This window comes from Pithys albifrons, chromosome 1, assembly GCF_047495875.1.
Source record: "Pithys albifrons albifrons isolate INPA30051 chromosome 1, PitAlb_v1, whole genome shotgun sequence".
NCBI classification, from domain to species: Eukaryota; Metazoa; Chordata; class Aves; order Passeriformes; family Thamnophilidae; genus Pithys; species Pithys albifrons.
The window spans coordinates 63,148,990-63,170,457 of NC_092458.1; the positions used below are offsets into that span (position 1 = coordinate 63,148,990).

The window sequence follows — 21,468 nt, forward strand, 5'->3', positions numbered from 1 at the left end:
GGGCGATAATCTCTCTTATTCATACGTAAACTGCTCTGTTTTCCAGCTGGGGGCAGTAACGACAATGTTTTTAATTAGGTCTGTCTAAACTGAGTACCTAGTGTGGAAAGGCAAATTGGGAGAGCAGGGCTCCTAGGCGGAAATGCTTAATTAGGAAATCCACTAAGAGAGGTACCTCTGACCAAGCTCTGCCTTGTGTTTGTGCCTCTCTCATCTCCCAGAAACGCGCAACTGCTGTGGTGACCAACAGCATTTTAGTCTAAATAAAACTATTTCGATGTAGCAAGTGTTTATTTTTTAGTAGCACAGATGCAAAGCATATGGAAAGGTTCATCAATTGCCATCTATAAAAGAGGTAAATCAGCACAGGCCCGTGAAAGTTAATCTGAATTCCCAAGTAGAGAAAAAATAAAAGCAGGTCTCAAGGAAAATGTAATGCTCCCTTTGTTCGCGTTAAACTACGTATTTCTTCTGCATTCCTCTTTTTGTTTTCATCCCTAGTATCTAGCAGTTTTCTAAAATACTTTTTAAATGGCACTATTTCTTCCCTCAATAAACTGAAAACCTTCTTCTTTCTCTGCCTAAAGGACTTTCCTTTTCAAGGTCCTTCAAAACCGTATTTTTCTGAGCACTCTTTCTGCATCATCTTTTATTCTCTTTCAGTAGGATTATATGTACAGAAGTGACATGATTTTTTTTAGGCACTAAAATAGAACAAACCTTATGTACAGTAGTAGTTGTTGTAGCAGGTATGAGCTATAATGCCTGGAGGATTTTAGGTGGTTCTTTGAATATGAGGATCAGGAAAAACACAGGGGCCAAATCAGTAAAATCATTTTGCCCCTAGACTAATACACATTTTAAAAGCAACCCACCTAATGATGTTGGGACATCAGCCTGAGATTACAGGCTGATTCCTGAGGTACAGGAAAGGCCAAAGCAGCATCGGTAGGGGACAAGACCTGGAAGTCCCAGTTAAACCCCTAAAGTTTGGGCTGATTCACAATGTCAAGGGAACACTAGAATCATTGTATCTAACACAAAATAATAGTAGAAAATATTAGTATATGTAGTATTATATATAAGATAAGAATAAAATGTTAGGGTATGTTATTTTATATATATGTCCACAGACACTGTAGAAAAGCTAAATGGGCAAAATAAAACTGAGGAATTGTATGGGAAAGTCATTAGTGATCTATCTATGTAATGACAGTGGAAAGGAGATGAGTTACATTGGATGCTTAACAAAATCATCAATCCAGTCAATATTGAATTCAGGAAATGCTGGATTTTTAAAATACAGTTCTCAGTTTCACAGTTAAAAATGTACCTGAGTAGCTCATTTGAAAAGCCATAGTTCCATCCACTGTGTTTGGTTCCTAAATCACATTGCTTTGCATCTGTCGAGTTACTTACACCTGTCCTGAGTGGATGCAATACACTTTCAAGTCAAAAGTTACAGCCAGATGTATTGATGATGGGACAAGGAAATTGGGAATTAGGCTTGTTATCTGTAAAGTGCCGCTTTTAATACCATAAAACCCTCTGTAAACTGGATATTGGTGAATACAGGCAAATATATAAGATCATTTAAAATCTATTCTCCTGCTCTTTAACGGAAAAACCCACAACTGATTTACAAGCTATAAACAAAATTCAGTCATGCAAACAACTTGGCACTAGTCTCTTCCAAGTGTAATTGAAACCAACTGAGGAATTGTGTCTCTAAAAATGAGAGATGTCAAAGAGTAAACACAAACTGAAATATAGCAATATGAATTCAGCAGTTATATGTATAGAATACTCGCCTTTGTGTTCACTCACCAATACAGTACTAAGCATATATCAAATTGATTTGATTTTCTTTCTTTTTTACTTTCATTTTAGCTAAATATCATGCCAGAAGTTACATGGTGTGCTAAAGCACTGGCCTTTTGTATTTGGAGGTCTAGGTTCAAATCCACTCGATTAATTTGTCGCCTCGATGTGGTCATTTGCACGTCTCCAAATCACCGTGTAACTTGACTTAGCTATACCTTGTGCCTGAGGGACTAAAAATAACATGACTGTCTCACTCCTGGACTGAGGTACATTGCTAAGTTTGAAGTACTCTTGAAAAAGTGTCTTGATTCATGAATCAATCACACACACATATATATATATTACTTTTATATATATATATCCTGAGAAACCCATGGAAAAGAAATTAAAAAAAAAGATGAGACTGAAGGGCTGCCTGGCTTGTGTTATGAGCAATGCTTAATGGTCATTTTTACAGCAAGGAAGCCTGTTATTATGTATCTCAGTGTATAGAGGTCACTAGCCAGAACTTTATGGAAATAAGATAAACGTATCTAGGTGTGGACATTTAAATTTGTGCATACACATACAGGTATATGAAATAGTGTACTGGAAGAAAAATGCTAGTGTTTCAATATATTTGTTCATGTAAGTCCACACACTGAACAAAGCATCATGAAAATTGCTAACAAATTGCAAATATGCTCCTGCAGAATAAAAGCAAGTGAAGGAAAGGACTTCTTAGATTAATACATGAACAACTGCATCCCCAGTTTAATCTTGTATGAATAATGGATGGACTAGGAGGCAAAATGCACAGTAATGTTCTTTTATTAATGAAACTAATATATATCTATATTTGGTGTCCAGCAGTAAATTAAGACAAGTGAAAGGAATAACAGTCACCACTCACTTTCATAAAATACAGTTACTCTAATTCAGTAATTACTGACCTGACAGAAAATATCAGCCCACAGTTAAAATAAGGCTCTTCCCACTGCAAATCCAACATATATATCAAAGCAATTGTAGTTTTTGAATATCTGTTCATAAACACACAGTTCAGTGTTTTCCAAGATAAAAAATTAATTTGCATGGCTCAGGACTCCTGTAACATAAAGTGAGAGAAATCAGGACGAAGACACTCCTTGATGAAAAAACCTGGAAAAATGCTAACTGCATACCTTAGTATATACATAACAGAAACAATGGTTTTAAAATAATGTTCTGTTACTTCAAGTGAAATGCATTTTCAAAAATAGCTTGTTAACCATTTGGTACTGGGTGTCAGGATTACCAAATGTTGATGCAAAATACAGCAGTGCTTGATTAAGTACTTCAGACCCAGCAGCACCAAACTATTAGAGGCAATCCACTTCTCTGCTGCTGGATAAGAAGCTCTACATTTCCTCATATTGATTACAGGATAGCCGCATTTCTCAAATAATAACACTATCCTTACATTTTGGTTGCCATTGCTATCAAAGTTCTCCCTTTCTATCCTCAAGCCAGGAAAAATAAAATATCAAAATGTGATAATGGAAATCTGGGATTTGCAGCCCTGTGAAGCGTAAGTGCACTTCAGGTCCTCTTATTATTTATTGAGAGAGTAGCTTCAAGTAGAAATGCCCTTGAAATCCATAATGGACTGGTTCATGCACCAACAAACCACCCAGATGAACAGGAGGTTAAATAATACATCTATTAAACCAAGGCAATATGTATAAGAGGCTTTTGTTACAAACCCATCAATGATAATGAAAAAGCTGATTTTTGGAACATGCCCACATGTACAGGACAGTACAGCAGGCGAAAACTGCACTTAGAAAATGCATGTAGTCGATGGGTTCGATCCCTGTATGGGTCGTTCACTTAAGAGCTGGACTTGTGAGTCCCTTCCAACTCAGAGTATTCTGTGAAATCTGTGAAATTCTCAAACGTATTTATCTTACCATCTCCTCTGCATTCCAAAGGATTGATCTATCTTATTTTGAAGTTCTTAAGAGGTAAAAAATAACATCATTAAATGAAAAATAGCATTTGCATAGAATGCAGAGCAGCAATACCCATCCAGTATTGTATTACAGGCTGTAAGTGTCAAACATCATTTGTAACACTGGGCAAAATAAGCCTGTTCCTACAAGATCTATAGGGCCTGAGCACTATCTATGGCCAGAAGTGCCCCATTTCATAGTTCTGACATGTGAAACACTAAGCATTAGAATATAATCAGTGTGTTTTTGCTTTCACTAGATAAATCCTTCCTTTGCCTGTCTGTGACTTTATACATGTTATTCAATAAGCTCTTTGGGTGAGAAAGGCTCTAGATGTCTCTCAAGTCAGGAGAGTAACCACAGTAATGCCCCTGAGTCTACAGGCATGCATCTACAAAGACTGATTAGATCAAATCCAGGGGAAATTTTGGATAAAAATGAAAAGAAAAACATAAGTCACAAAATATCTCAGGAAGTTTCTGAAGGGTTAGGAAGCCAGAAATATTTGGTCCTACAAACTACTGCAGCATAAAATGCTAGATTAGGTGAGACCATCAAGGTTATTTTGCTTCACATTTTTCATTATTAAGAAAGGGAGTGCCTTTATATATATTTAAACAAATAGATTTGAAAAAAAAAAGTCTCTAAAGTTTTCCCAACAATAGTAGAAAGCTAATATCTTGGAGTTTATTTTTAAAGTTACTTTTAAAAAGATGTCCTGATATTCAGTTATCTTTGTCCTTTATAAAAAGTAATATCCTAGGCTAAATTTCCAAATAATTTTCATACACATTTTCTCTCGTGTAACCTCTCTAACTTTAAAAACCTTCAGATTTTACGTATACATTTGCCACTCTCATGTAGCAGGGTTTAAAAATAAATTTTGAATTTAATACAAGTATTTGTATTTATTCAACCAGAAATGCTTAAATTTCTCAGGGGAGGATATCTGTTACCACAGGATGATGTGATGTGGCTTAAAATTTAAATAAATGCTTATTTCCTGTAAGCGTAAAAAAAAAAAATAAAAAAAGCTTTCAAATGGAAATCTGTACCATATAGAGGGGTAATATATGCCATTCTTTTCAATTTTCACACAGAATTACATACTGTATGCAGTATATTCACTGTGTGTAAAAGATCTAGGTATTCTTCTGTTTCACATTTAAAAGAATCAAGACTGGAATTGGTTCAAGGCTGAGAAATGTAGAAGACATTGAAAATACTAATTAGAGCTTTTAACCAAAAGATAAGCAATAAGCAAAGAAATTTTCGGCGGATGAAAAGTATTGAATTTTGTCGCAATTTTTATTTAAAATATGGAGATGAACTTTGATAATTTTACCCTTTTGAAGTAGTGCTATAGAATTTCTAGACACAAAAATAATAGTTCAGCAATTTAGCCTAACTAAATCCATTTGCTGTAGTAGTTCTGTAGTCCTGCCCATCTTTGTGTCTCTGTTACATCATTATTGAATACTGGTTGCATTATTCGAAAGTGTGGATTGCTAAAATGCTATTCTGCACTAGTATGATGGATTTAGTTTTCGTTTTGTTCTGCAAAATCTGTTGGCTATAAATACATCTCTGCTCTCCCATGAGGCTCGCATTGTAACTGGTAAATTTTCTGGAGAAATCGGTCATGCATATCTCAAGAGAACACAGTAAATCCTTTGAAGCAGAATAACCTTTTGGCTGCATTCTTTTAAGTAGAGATTTTCATTACAGGGACAAATTTTACAAGCCTTATCAGTGAAACTTCTTCAATTCTTAAAGTTACTTTACCTCCAGTGCCAGGATCAGATACTTGGATGCATTTTGTATGTCATCTTACTAGACATCTGCCTTTTCCTCTTTTGTTTTCTCCAAAACAGTCATGGGTCATGATTAGAGAAGGCAGCCCTGCTTCAGAAGGCAGCTAACCATGTGTCAAAGTGCTCTTGCTGAATCAAGGCCATCCTGTTGAGCTTATAATTTTACAGTGATTTCAGGGATTGAAGTCTAATATCCCATAATCAAGAAAACAGCAAAACCCAGACCCATGCTTGAAATTGTTAGTCAGATTAGGGCTGCCCTTACTTGGCTTGCTGTTTCACCATGTAGATGTGCCAGAAAAGTAGAAGGAAGAATGTAACTAAAAGTTTCAGCCATCTTATTAAGACTTGCCTTCTCAATAGTGGCAGAATATTTGAAAAATAAAGCCCATCAAGTAATCATTCTTTTTTCCTATTCCTAGATAACCTTAGATAGATACAGATAAAATTAACAGAGTATCTAATTTGGTAGTCCTTGGTTAATAGGAAGAGATGGCATGGTCAGGCTAAACAGGTCTTTCCGTCAGAGCTCTTCAGCGTTCTCCCTAAGAACATCCATTGAGCAGCATGACATGTCAAGGAGCTGGGCTAGCTCCCTTTGGTGTTTGTTTTTCTCTCATCTGACAACTTCATCACAATCCATCTCTGTTAGCTGATTGCACTGACTTGAACATGGGTGAGTGTGTATCAGCCTTCATTAGGTCAAATCAAAGACAAGCGTACATCTCTGCCTTTCCTGTAGAAACAGATTTATACTTTGAGAAGGGTGGGGGAAGTTCAGTTGGCATTTGGCTTGAAATTTGAATCTGTTATAAAGGATGAAATTAATAGAATCCAGAAGTAGAACACATGGCATTCATATATATGGCACTGTATCTGCTTGATGATGTCACGCTACCTCTTAAGGTTTGGGAAATGCACTTTTTAAAGCATTTAGCTATGTTGTGGGCTCAACCTTCAGACCTGACTGAGACAGAACAGGTTTAATTTGGTCTGAACATTTATTATCCCTGGTATTTGCCAGCCACATGGAACCTCATGGTTTTCATTATCTTTGCATTTTACACACAGCCTAATTTCATTTATTCTTATTTTATGCCCCTGCCAGACCACCGCTCTTGATAAGGAGAGGCAGGTTTTCCGACGAAGACGCAACCAGGATGTGAGGGGACGTTACAAGGCACAGCAAGCTCCACCTGAACTCAACTCCGAATCGGAAGACTATTCACCAAGTTCATCCGAGACTGTTCGCTCACCTAACTCACCCTTTTAATAAAACACTTTTACTCAAAAGTCTTGGCTTTAACCCTTTGAGACCCTGAAACTTCTTCAGACCTGTGTGGAGTGATTTCAACTGATCTATCCAGCAGTAAATGCTGGGATGGTAGAACATAAAAGGGTGCTCACAGAATCTTTGTAAGAATAATTTCCTAATTAATTGAAATACTTGTTCTCTGTTTAGATTGCAACTTGCTGCTAATATGATCCTCAAAGGGTTAAGGTTATTTTGCTTTTTTATTTAAAGATAGAAGCAGTGAATGTTTTCATCAGTGGAGCTAGGAACTGCAGTATGTAATTTTAGCCCATGTTAACCCTCTGAGTAAACGATCAGCTTAAATCTTGACAACCCACATTAGGGTTTTATTCTGGCTTTTTTGCTTTTATACGCACATATCTTTTATAGTATCCTGAAGTTCCTGGCCTGTTTCTGGCCAAAAATATATAAAATGTACTATTGCTTAGGAATTACAAATATAGGCATAAAAATGAAAATAAAATTAAACAAATGGTATCTTCTACGTCAGCTCATTCTAAACCTGCATCAAACTTCCAAAGGGAGTGACTGTTACTAGAGGACATTATGGAGGCTAAATGAGAAATTCAGTTTAAGGCATCCTCATGTTTTATGGGAGATGACATGATGATGGCCACAAAAGGTTGCTTCCATATAGTTTACTCCTAATGACAATGTCAAGACTTGGAAAACGGCTTGAGGACACATTCTGTCATGTGATAGTATGTAATGATCTGGTTGAGAAGTTCCTGGTTCCTTTGTGTCACACTCAGAAATGTACAGGCATCCTCTCAGCATGACCTGGTTATTTCAGCAGAGTCATTTTAAAAGATTAGCACTGAAGAATTAAACTACCATTAAAATAACTAGAGTACTTATAAATCGGGGAAAATACAAGTAATCTAATATATATGTAAAGCCTAAACTGAATTAGCAAAAATTTTGTCTTAGAATGGAGAAGCTAAAAATGATTCACCATTTCTATTTGTAATATTTAATAAAATGGGCATTTTCACAGAGTATATATATTTCTGGTTTGTTAAAACCTCAACATAGCGTTATAGCTCTTTATTTGACTATTATCCTGAAGTTGGCTTCTACAGAAATATTACACTGTGTAGTCATTTGCTTCAGATGTGATAATTTGAAGAAAAAATAAAATGGCTCAGAATTTCACTTGAATGAAAAAGGCAATTTTCAAAATCGTGTTCTAAAATAAAAAATAACATTGTGAAATTTATAGTTTCTCTTATTACTTATATAAAGTGGAATTTTACTTCTCTAAGGTTAAAGTTTTCTCAGAGTGCTTCTTATAAGTCACATAAATGGAGTTTCCTCTCTCTTTTTCCTTTTTTCTTTCATATCATACAGCTCGAAGTATCAATATGCTGCCCAAAATTATATGCAGATTTTATGATCTTTCTGGGAAGCATAAATAAATTTTCCAGGAACAAGACTAGTTGCACATAGTATTGTTCTCATTCAGAGTTGTGTTTGTCCATATTAGCAGTTGTGGCAGCAAATCTGTTCCTGCAAATTGTTGGAGCACTAGCGTAAAGCTCTTTTGCACTTCTAGTTGATATTATCTAGTTGGAAGTTGAACTGTACTTCAAGAAACACTGAAATTCTCTTTCTCCATCCTACAAAGGGCATCTTTCATTACCTCAGACGTGAAAATTTATATAGTAAAAGATCTGAATATTTTAAACACAGGAATTTCATCTTGTGAATCTTCACACGAGTGGTACAAGGATTTAACTTTTTTTTTTTTTAAATCACCCAATGTTAATAACCTAGAAGTGAGATGCTTAGTTGAAACTAGTTCTCCAGGTTTATTTGGTAATACAGAGAGATGAACATTCCAGGATTGATTCATCTCACTTATCATGGGCATGCATTTTAGGCAGGACTCATACTTTGATTAACCTGTTGGTCTCACTCCATCAACTGTAGAAGGACCTGCTGGTGGAAGCTTACATCAGACACCAAACTTCAGATTATGAGTTTAGTAGAAAGTCATCTAAGTCATCAGGAGACTCTGATCTCTGAATGTATGTCTGTGGGCAGAAGGCCTGTGCATAGCCTCAGTTACTCTGCCTGGAACCCGAGTAACATCTTAACCCAAGTGAAGCAAATAAGTGTCTTGTTGGAGAATTCCACTGAGACAGGAGGTGAAGGGACCAAGGAACTGTTATACAAAAGTTATGAGATTTTAGGTTTTGTGAAAGGGCTGTATCTCTGTCAGATCCTTGACCATCCAAACTTGGACACATTGAGGAGAAAAGATGCTCAGTAGATGGGGCACAGCCACTGCCATTCTGATGTTATTGGTTGTAATTAGGTAACATTTGGATAGGACAGGGATTATTTTTCCATAAAACGAAACCCTCAGCCAAGGTAAAACCTTCCTTGCCACTTACCTACACTAATTTACAGTACGTCAGTATCTGGCATGTGTTTCTCCAGCGCTGGCCTTCCTGCATTATATCACAGCCTACCCTTTAGAAGAGATACAACTCAGCCATGTTAATGCAAGACATACATGCGGTAATAAAAAAGTGTCCATTAATACCACATGCTCCTTGACTATGAAAATTTGGCAGTCTTAAAGCAAAGGATGATGTTCATTCTTCTTAATTATAGAGGGAAGTCAGGAGAAAAAAAAATATGCTTTGCCTTATGCATGAGAAATACTATTCAAAAGCCCATCTGGGATTTTCCTATCACCTTTACTTTGCTTTACTTTGGAATACAGGCTTATCATTAAAATAATATGTTTGGCTCCTTCATCTTACACCATCTTGTACTACTTAAAATGTATGTAAAATCCTGAAAATCCTACTCATCCTCAGCATCTTATATGTTCTTGATCTTTGGTACATGTTTTATGAACATAGCTATAAAAATATATTTTTAAGTAATTTTTAGGTCTGTGAGAGATTGGGTTTCAAAATGCTGATAGCTTATTTTAGGCTTCAAGCAGATATCTGACTATTTGAACTGTTTTAAAAGAGTTTAGAATGATGGTTTTAAATACATCCATATACCCATATATATATTTTTAATATAACCATATATATGTATATATATATATGTATGGTTTCATGGAAATAATAATGGCTTGTTTGGCAGTGACTGCCCTTTTTTTAAAATCTAATCTCTGAATTCCTGTGGGTAAGTGAAGACAGAATATGTGGCCCTAAAAAATATTTGAAACTCCAATGAAAAAAAGAAACAGACTATTTCTAATGAGATAATCTGGGAGAGGACAGCGCACTGTGGTCATTTTACTCTAAAACGTACCAGTCCTTGTGACTTCTTTCTTTATTTCTCTTTGGAATTTTGAATTGTTGCATTGCTGCTAAATGTGACAACAATTGCTTTTTTTTTTTAATGCTTATTGTGTATACAAGGCCAACTTCCTCCCACCAAGCCTGTGTAGTTAGCAGAGATGGAGTGCAGTTGTGGTAGGCACTGTCTATCACCAAGGAGATGGAGAGGAGCACTTCCCAAGGGTGATTCAGGTCATTTAGTGTTTGGTCTCTGAAGATGCCTGACAGTCTGATCTTGGTATTAACAGGAAAGTAGAACAGGGTCACTTCCAGCTTAATTCCTCAATTAAATAGAAGCAGGGATAACATGTACTCCAACATATGTGGAATACTGTAGGGAGCTTACATGCAGTAAGCAAACTTTGATGTAGTACTGATAGCACAGAATGAGTTAAATAGTGGTGATCTATTTGCATCCATCTAAGAGTTAAGCATGTAATCTGGAGCAATAATCTAAATTTCCTTTATCGGTGCTAAAGACTGACTTCTGTAATGGATAATTAAAATTCTAGAATGGATTAATCACTCACAAGATGATGGGTCTAGCCCAAATATATTTAGAACATGATTTATTGAGTCATTACATATAAATTAGTATGTTTTTAAGTTACAATTTTCATAGCATTAATGTACAAAAAATCCAGAATACTTTGGTTCTACTCAGAGGGTTAACAGAAAAGCACTAGGCATGCTGATTACATTGGTGTATCCAAACTGCTTTGCTTTTTTAGCCAGTGTTTGCTGATTTTTTCAGAAAATTCTTGGAAAATTTCAAGTTTGAAATAATTTAAGTGTTGTTGTTTAAGGAATTTCTATAACCAAATTAATCTTATTTTTAGCTCAATTTATCACAGGAATAATATGTATCATTGATGCAGTGTAAGTCTGTAGTTATCAATTTTATTAATTCCACAAGTGATTCCAGAAATCTCTCTTTTTTTTAAGTACTTACTATAGAGCTTACCATGGTGGCATAGGTGACTGAGACTGTCTTTCTTATTGGTAAACAAACAATATTGTAATTTCAAGAGAGTCCTAAGGATCAGCTTTTCAGTTTGGTAGTGTACTAGTTAGGGGAAAGCTATCTCATTACATGCATTGTGTAAATCATCTTTGTAGATGAAGATTGTTCATATTAATGAACACATTCTTTTTCCTTGACATTGTAGCAGAAACTGTTTACTTGTTAATGAACAACCAATACATTAATTTGCTTCAGACTGTTAGAGGGGAAAGTGAGACTCCAGTCATTGACAATGTTATTGCTTTACAGTAGCCCTCATCTAATTTAAATGTGGTGCATACTACAATAAGCAAAGCCAAACCTGTGAATAAACTCCTGAAAAAGCCTGGTGGGTCTTTATTCAGTTGGGTGCTCGCATACAGTAGCATGTGACAGAAGGAAGGCTTTCCAGAATTGTTGAAATGAAAGCGATATATCCACAAATAAGAGCTAAATTGCAATCCTTTCCCTATGGGGCATATATGTTTGAAAAGAAAAAATAAAGAAAAGAAAAGAAAAATTGGCTCTGAGGTTTGCAGTGCTACTATATTACCACAGGGCAAGTACATTAAATCATTGTTATTTGCTAGCCTGGGGTGTGTGTTGGAAAATGGCATCTTTTTTATTTAGTTTAGATTGTGGGCAGGGTGAGCTTTCCTAATATTATTGCAGTGCCTGCTAGGGCTGCCATTGTTAAGGCTGTGTTAGTATTTCCATTATAAAGTCTTGGTCTCAAAGGTTTTTAATTTGATTGTAAAAATTCGCTTCAGGCAGAAACTTGGCATACAATTTTTCAGCTCAGAGTGATTCTTTTCGTAAAATATGAGAGAAATCAGCTTGACCTCTTCAACATTTATTTTCTAAGTGTACACAAACATTCACGGACACAAAGGCAGTTTTTATGCGGCTCATTTCAGATGAGTTACGTTTTCAAGCATATCTTGCAAGTTTTAACTACAAAGGTGACAGCTCAAAACTTTTGGGCATTTCGAAAACCAGGAAGAAAACTCAGTGATCAAGAGCAGAAATGTCCCACATGTGGGAGAGTTTTATTTTGACATGAAAAGCATTTAAAGTTTGCACAGTAATGGGTATATATACACCCTGCTGAGTGCTTATGTAATTCCTAAACCCATTAGTTTAACTCATTCCACGTAGAAAGTGCTAAATGTGAATATGCTGAATTTCCCTGTAAGACTGGGCAAAGAAGCAATTTTGTCTTGTGTTTTATAGTAGCACCATGGACAAAGCTGACAATACACTAGTGGAAAGGGTCCATGAAGGGAAGAATCAAAGGGACCTGTTTTCTCTTAAGGGAAAAAAAAAATTGTCTGACTTAGACAGAGTTGAAAGCTCACACTGAATGCGAGTGGTATTAAAAGCCATTTAAAAAGCACAAGTATGGAATCACTTGAAAACTATAAAAGTGCAAAGGAGCCACACAGTGTACTGAGTCCATGCACAAAGCCAATCACCTACTAAGCTGGAGCAAATTTACAGCTACAAACAGGCATAATTAGTACACAAATCAAACACACCCAGCAGCAGATGGAAGTGAAATCCTAGTTCTTTTAGCAAACATAATGCAGACCTCTTCCTCATATATTCACTAAGTGAGACCGTGTGTAGCTATTTGAAGTAGTGTTGCGTACAGGCTAGGGGGGAAATCAGGTGTTCCAGAAATGGCTGCAAATTAATTGTTTTTAATAACAATTCTGCAACATGCTTCTACCTCAGTGGGTCCTTTTCGGAAATGACAGCTTTTGAAAAGTGATGTCTATGCATTTTATACTTGTCTGCATATATGCTTGGATAGCTCCTGCTAAACAGCTTCAGTAAGAATTGAGTTGCTATATTGAGACTTCATGGTGCTTGAAGTCTTCTGCAGCAAAGGCCAGAGGAAGGGACAAAATTTCCATGAAATAAAGAATCTGTGGATTGACCCACCTATAATGGAGATGTCTTCCTAATCCTTCTTGTGATTGACTTGAGTGATAAGCCACAGTGCTCAGTCATGTCCACAAGTATTCTTCATACCTAACTGGGTGGGGAGACAACACTGGTGGAGTTGAGCCCGTTTCTAGGCTCTCACCCTACAGTGCTGCACATTTTGTCAAGCCATGTGTAAATATTAGGTTGGGAAAATAACTGTTCCTGTCAAATGATAGAGCTAGAAAAAGCATATAGGAAGTGATTAGCCATGACAAATGTCAAACAAATTTTGGAAGATGGTTTCTGACCAACTCTCAGACAGATTTTTGAGAGTTTATCCAATAGAACCATTGGAACCAGGAAAATCCAATTGATTTTTAGGTGCAACTTGATCTGTTTATGAGAAACTTTCTTCTTGAGGTATTTCTGATACATCCTCATATATGTTTCCTGTTGTAGGAAGACTCTGGACTCAGAAAGCCAAAAGATACCTTTATTTCTATGTATCTAACAGATTTTAAAGTTGGTGATGAGTTACTCAAATGCATCTCATTTTAGGTGTCTGGGGGGAAAAAAGCAGTGATGAAAAAGAAGCTCAGCTTACTTGTCTAGAGTTACTCTCAGGAAGAGCTGACATTACTACTCTGACTATTACTACTATTTCTACTAGCACTGCCACCATTGCTCTTCAGAGGTCATTACTTTTTTTGGCCCATGTATCTATTAGGTGTCTGGAATTCTTCAAACTTGCTAGTAAGACAAGAAGGGTCTTACATAAATAAAAGCATCTATAAATTTATTTTCTTTTCAAACAGAATGCCCACAGCTATTGAAGCTAGAGTCCATCGTATGGTGGGAGTTTGAAAATTGAAAAGACAGATATTGGTAAATTGAAAGAGAGGATTATTTGTAAGGTATAAATACAATGTCCAAGGGAATTCCTGATGCTGTATCTTGGAAAGGAGAGTGATACATTTTTTTTTCTCTTCTGAAAATCCAAGCTTGTAGGAAAAGGCAAATAAATCTTTAAGATATGAACTTCTTACAATTTGATGTTTATCAATCTTAACTAGGTGTAGTCTTTGTGAAATTGCTTTACTGTAATAGGGAGTTAGAATTTAAAGTAGATAACATCAGATGTTAACTTTTGCCATTGACAGTTAAGGGGTGGGAGGAATCAGACTGACTGATGCTAAAAGAAGAAATAGTTTAGAAGAGGCATTTTCAGAGACAGCTGATGTGAAAAAGAAGGGAGGAGGACAACTCGAGTAATTCCCAGAGGCCAATTTATCACTTGCCATTTGCGCTGCTCTTTGGTGTCTTATCTGAGGGAAAAAAATTACTTAAACTGATCCAAGGTTAAAGACATATCCATTATAACTTATTTTTCATTTTATTAAGGAATTAATAATAAGCTTTTATACTCTGCCTGAAAGAAAATTGCTAAAGGATTACTTGAGTATGAAATTAAATATCACTTTTTTCATGCATGCTAAGAAGCCATCTAAGGAAGTAGTGGCCTTTAAACAAATTTCTAAATTATTTCAATTTAGAAAAAATTTAATTTCATTTGAAAAATGAGAAACTTAGGAATTGCTATGTGGTTTGAATGGCATAGATGAATCTTAATTTTCAAGGTACTAATTAAATAATTTCTATATGGTACATATTCATGCAAAAATAAGTAGGGAAGCCAAGTGGGATTTATGAGATCTGATAATGTCACCTTAACTTATGAGCTAAGTTTTTAATTTGCTGATTACTTTGATGTAAAATGTTTGTTTTAAGTAGATAATAGAAGAGTGGAAAAGGAGAAATTGCTAAATATTTCAGCTCTAGTCTCAGCTTCTATCGAGTTCATGTTTCTTGAGCAGAAAATCATTACAATATATTTCAATTCAGTCATCACAAGCAAGCTGCATTCCTGAGAAGCTGTGCATAGGCTTTAAAAATTAGCCATGCAGCCACATCCTAGCTTTTCCACATGAGCCTCTGCACCAAAGTGAGTCTCGATGAGCACGGTTACAGAAAAAAAGAAGTCACTATTCAGAAAATTCTCACTTCTTGTGTTAATTTCCCAGCAGAGGAGGTGAGTTTGGATAGGTACATGGAAATCAAATATAGTTATAGACTGACAGGCTTTGTGTCTAGTGCCCTTCAACACTATATTTACCAACTGTCATGAGAAATGTGAATGCTATTTTACAGTGGAAGCCTGATAAATCCCACTAATGACTGGAAGTTTCATTGTAAATGGCTGGATTTTGGGAATTAGCAGATGAATGGAGAAATACAATAAAGAACCAGAGGCTAATGCATTGCATAGTGTACTTTTTCATTTGTTCTGACAATTGATTTAGTTTTAATTTCATACTTCATATATTATCAGCAAGTGTGCTGGAGTATAAAAGCTACAAGTAAGGAGTCCAAGTAACATGAGATCCCACTAGGGCTCTCTGATTATTTTTGCTGAAAGGCAGGAAAAGTGCTATTTTATTTATTTGTGACACAAGCCAAACATTCCCAGAGAAATCACAGAATCACAGAATATTCTGGATTGGAAGGGACCCACAAGGAACAAGTCCAACTCTTCAGTGAATGGTCCATGTCAATAAAAAAATGTATTTTGTCCTCCTCTCATTTACAGTTTAATAGATTCCATGTAACCACTCATTCATGGAATGATTCTTGATGCAGACGACAGCTGCAGAACTAAAGTCTGTCAGAAGATGTCTGTCTGTCCAGAATATATTTTTTTTTCCACAGGGATTATAAACAGACAACAGGGATATAAGTACATGGTACTTTGCCTTTTGGACTTTGTCTTCCCAAAGAGTTTGTCCTCCATCTTATTGGCAGTGCAAGTTTTTGGCATGCTGAAATGAAGGCTAGTGATTTGTGAACACCATAATCCCTCAGGAAGCTTCATTGTCAACTGCTTTCTCCTCTGGTCCCTTCAAGGCACCTACAGACCCTCCAAGTCATTTGTTTCTCTCTCCTTCCTACTCTCCAGATCTCTCATATGGTATAAATACTGTACATCTGTGTGTAAAACAGAGCAGAGAGACTGCTCCTGGGGAATAAAAAAGCTTTACCCTCCATTAATAACCTGGTTCTGTTCATTGCTCCCATACATCAGCATGCAAGGAAAAAGGTGTAAGACAAGTGGCTGCTGCAGTGGGAAGACAGGACTACTTTCAATAGAAGTGGTGGCTTAAATTGTACATTAAAGTAGGCGTAAGGTCTCAAAAGTCTGTGTTGTATCTGTCAGGATCACATTCTACACTATTGTTCTTTATATCTGGATCTTTTAAAGAATTTTTATTTTGAATAAATAAAGTTTGGGGTGATGTGAAACAATATTGCAATTACGAAATAAAGACTTGTAGGAAGTTGGGGCACAATCACTTATGTTTAAACATTGCATATACTAAGTAAAACTGGGAATATGTGGAGAAGAGGTATCATGTGTTGTCTCCAAATTACCTCCATGGTTTAGGTTTTTCCAGTGCTGTGTAAAGGAAAAAGATGGAAGACATGCACACACTCTATCTTGCAGTCACTTGCTCCCAGACAATAGATGACATACAGCTTTATTATTTGTTGCCACTTAACCTTCAAGATGGGAAAAGGCAGTTGCTGAAAACCTTAAGCCTAGATGCTGGCCCAGTTGTAGTTTCTTGCTCTGTCCCAGAGCTGCTCTGGCTGGGCCATGTTTTCCACTTGTCATGGTGGAGGTAGAAAGCTAAAGCCTGGCTTGTTGTGTGCCGGCATTTGCACTGCTGGTCTCTGCCACAAAATGCCAGCAGCCGTGGAGCTTCTCTGCACTGTACAGGCAGCAGCAGCTTCTGCTGATGCATGAAATACCATTTAGCCTGGCTAAATGAAGGCCAGTGAAATCCTCTTTTTGAAAGATACTTGAATCCATGATAATGTAAAAAGACATGCTTCTGCACAGGGACTAAAGAATCCAGCTGTTGGTGCTGCTCTGTTGCCTCTGTACTGGCTGTGAGCACACGCCAGACAGAAAATGGGGCAGCAGACAGCAGGCAGCAAACAGAAAGCCTGTGGGCAGCTTGCAAATATGTAGTAAATAGTCAAACCAAGTCTTCCCTGGAAAGCAGCTGGATTTGGGATTTTGCTTTCATAGTTCTAAACAGGAAGAAAGTTCAGAGCTCCAGTTTGCCCTCTGTTACTTGTTTCAGTTATGTTCAGGGAAATAGGACTTTGGAAATGTAGGGAAAAAAGAAAAGAAAAGATTAGTAGCATTACATTAAAGAATTATCCAAGTCTTATCATGATTCTCCCATTTGGGCAACAGGCAGATAAGGAAGACAGGATCTAGATTATGTCCAGCTGCTCATTCTGAACTACAGACAGATTGCACTCTAGGCAGAGAAATCACCTGAACAGAAATCTTGGTAATTCAGTATTTATTCCCCTCCTGTAACACGGAGTTCAGTATTGTTATTTTATATACCATTGCCATGTGTATATACCATAATTTTTCAGGATATTCCCCATCGTTACCATTTTATACCAGCTCTAGATAGGGGAAACAAAATACATAGGTAACAAATGCAATAAATGACATGATAATTTAAAAGTTACTCTTCTAGCAGTGAGGCAGTTGTCTGTTATGAGACGTTGCTGGATTTTTGATCCAAAAATTGTGTATATTTGAGGAGATACTGAACTTTGGAGTATATAAAGTTTAATTGTGCAATATAGTAAAAAAAGGACATATGTGGTCCAACACTTCTCAAATTACCTGCTTTGAAGGAAATCAATTTATTCTTTTCTGTTAGATGCCTGAAAAGATAAATTCACTGACCCTGAAAATGTATCTTTTTTTTTCTTGGACACATCCATAATCCTTCTTTCTTACTATCTGAAAAGAAAGTCATAATTAATATGCCACTAGAGAGTTTTCATTATTTCTTCAGAATTACCTCTTAATTTACTATATTAGCCTGATTGAGTAATGAATTTGTCAGTTCCAGTTTTTCCTTTAGAATATGAAATATCTCATTTTTGACCAGGTGACATTAAATTAAACTGCAACTGAGGATAGCATTTTGGCCTAGATTCCTTTTGTTAAAAATTCTTTCAAACTATTTTTTTAATGCACATCTAATTACTGAAGGCTGCACAGCCCCACAGGCTCTCTCCACCCACTGATTTTGCAGCCACAGAGCTGGAAGCAAAGCACAGTGGCCCAGCAAGCTGTTCCCCCTGCACTGATAGCCACAACACAAAGAAAGGAAGTTCCTGCAGTAGTGGTCCCTTTCACTGACTGAAGGAAGATAAAACCTAGATTTTTTTTTTCCCCAGTATAGGCCCAACTTTCTGCACAATAGTGAAGAGCACTATTCTTCTCTCACTAGTGCATGGCAGAAAAGTTCTGTTTTTCTGCATTCATTTTTTGAGAACTGCGTTGTTGTTTTTCTCGTTGCTAAGAAAAAACCTGTAGGTAATTAGTTACAGTATTTTCTTCTAATTCATCTGTAGCAAATGAGAAAGTATCATACATTTCTCTTTTCATGTCAGGAGAAACTGGTCTTTGTTCCCTACAGTCTTTCCCATTAAACCCAAATGGATCCGTTAAGTAGCTAACTTATTGACTGCATATATTAAATGTGCTCAGCGGCCTAATTTGTGTAGAATACCGAGTGATTGTCATTAAAGTGTCAACCTTTATCTCTTGTAGTGGCTATACTTAGACGGGAGACTTGTAGGTTCCTGCTTGGACTCCAGGTTGATGGTACGATAATTCCCATTGGTGGAAATTTTCTGAGGCCATTGGAAAGGCTTAACGACCTTGTATTCTCTGTATAGGAATGCAGACTGGCAGAAAATGTCTTGTTCTTTCTGCCCTGAGGTTGCTGATAAAACCCTGAGAGAGGAACTCATGCAGCCTTTGGAACTCGAGTGGGAAAGAGACTAATATATATATAGATATATAGATATATAAAATAGATGGAAAATTCCAAACCACAAAAAACCATGTGGCACTGAAATTCCTGGAGACCAACAGTTCACAAATCAAGAGAACATCTCCAGTGAAGAGTGATGAGCTGAAAAGGAGAGCAAAAAAACCTGACACGCTGTGAACAAAGAAAGTTTCCTGCCTGCAGATTTTCAGTGACTCGTGGTCTAAAAGGTTTCATGTGGCAGAAGCCAGTGAGGGCCAGGCAGCTGCTCTGGCTGCAGAGCATTTCATGCTGCATGAGTGTGAGAATGATGTAGTGATGGTGAAATGCAATACCATAAGAGGAGGAGTGGTCAGCTGGCTCGCGCAGACCAAGCCAGAGTAGAGGTTGTCCCAGCATCTTGCTTTGAAGGATGAGACTTCCTGTTTTCTGCCTGATTCTCAAACCTGGGAATTTTTCTTCTAGGCCAAATGAAGAGGCTGCTTGTGTTTTAACCTCCTCTGTGCAGGTCTGATGCTGTGTTGCACTGCTGGGTTATGCTCTTCTCAGGGGAAACTTCACTGCAGGCTGGCACAGTGAAAGCCATGGAACACATCCAATGAAGTAAAGCTCTAACAGCCTCTGGTGAGCATGTGCAACTATTGGTGTCCAGAAACTAGTCAACTTGCCCAAATCACAGGAGAAGCATCTGAAATCTCTCTGACATCAGCAGTGGATTGGTGGACAATTTTATGTCTTTGAAACAGAGCACAGGGGTACTACAGCTCTACAAAACAGTACTGAGAAAATGAGCTGTCAGTTTAAATAGCCAAAGTTTATGAAATGAACAAAATCTAGTTTATTTGTTAATTTTTATCTTCTGTGAGGTGTTCTTTAGAGAGGCAGTGATCTGTGGGTGGCAGGTAGCTCCCCTAGGAGTTTGGTCTGCTGAGCAATAGCACCCACATAAACAAGGAAACTGCTGAAAACAGCAAGGAACTGACACAGTGAAAGCTCGAGGACTGTGGAAAGACCATTTGGAGGAGTGAAAAGGGTTGTGTAGACTTTGCTACAACCAAAAGTCAGTGGAATTGGCTGAAGTGGGGACTGAGAATAAGGATCTGTCTTCAAGGATGCAGTTGACAGGAAGAAAAGCGTTAATAAGTTCTTTTATTTCTATTCTCTCTGGCATAAACACTCTAAGCTTAAAGTAACATGGCTGTCCCATATCTCGGTAGTTCAATGGCTCCTTTTGAGACCTTCTTCCTGAAAAAAATAAATTTTCATGGGACTAGCTCAACGCTGAACCTGACTTGAGACAGTGACATTCAGGGAGACCTTGGCCCTTTCCAAAATTTTCCTTGTTTTGAAGACCTTATGCCCTGTCTCCTCTCTGCCACCCCAGTGACTTGGTGATGCTGCCCAGTGCAGGAAGAGGAGGAGGAAGAGAATGTTTCTTTGCTCGCCCATTTCTGAAATAAAAATAGAAATCAGTCAATGGCAAAGCTTTCAAGGCCTGTTCAACCCAAGTGCTTTCAGCTACAGGAAAGCACAAGAGGCATATGGGTGATGCACATGGGCTACCGCGTGAAAAGGATAAATCCAAAGTACTTTTCCAGAAACTATTTAATTAAAAAGGTGACAGTGAGAAAAAGTGAAACAAAATTGTGAGAATTTGGAGTAAAATGGCCACACATTTCAGTGTGAATGTGCAAAAGGCAGCAAGTTCTCTCACACAGCTGTTTCCCTGGGACACCAGGGCTGTGTGCTTACCCCTCCAGGGATTCAGGTTACACTGTAAAGGAGGTAATGGAAATTTAAGCTTGTCAGAAAATTGAAGGGGATGGCTAGAAATCAAGCATCAAACTCTTTTTGGACTTACTTGAAGTCCAAATGTGGAATAAAAGTCTCCCATAGAACTTTCATTCAGTCTCATATGTGCTGTCTTTCATGTGTGTCTTAAATTGCTTTCCAGTGAGGCTCCTGTGCCCCCAGAGCTGTCAATGTACCCCTACTTGCCAGACTCTATGCAGAAAAATTCACTAGTTTGCTTGCCAGAATACAATTAGTTTAACTCTTACCTCTTTTCCTCTCTGCCTGTCCTACTGTCATCCTCGCCCACTCCTTCCTTCACAACTTCTGAGTCTGTTGGCTGATTTCAACCAATTTGGAGAGAAAAGGCAGAATTCTCGATAATAGCTGAGGACATAGAAGTAATGTGAAAATCAGCAGCTCAGCCTGAATTAGCCATTGGCCTCTGTGCCATGGAGAGGTAGATGGGATCCTGCAGTGCTCCTGCCCAAAGGGTGGTTGCACCCAGCTGCCTTTCTGCAAAGGGTGATGGGCTGTGATCACTGAAGGAAAGGGGGCAGAGCTGGCTTGAT

At 37.3% G+C, this 21,468-nt stretch overlaps 1 protein-coding gene across 3 annotated transcripts in view; it reads left to right on the forward strand.

Moving 5' to 3' along the window:
• The window catches only part of DCLK1 (doublecortin like kinase 1), a 255,376-nt gene extending 238,905 nt beyond the window's left edge, over positions 1-16,471 (forward strand). For 2 of the 3 annotated variants that reach the window (XM_071552679.1, XM_071552696.1), the window contains one exon: positions 6,720-16,471. In XM_071552679.1, the coding sequence (XP_071408780.1) occupies positions 6,720-6,884 (165 nt within the window). In that variant the 3' untranslated portion in view covers positions 6,885-16,471. The remainder of the gene's footprint in view (positions 1-6,719) is intronic. The other variant, XM_071552689.1, reaches the window with a different exon arrangement.
• The last annotated feature ends 4,997 nt before the right edge of the window (positions 16,472-21,468 follow it).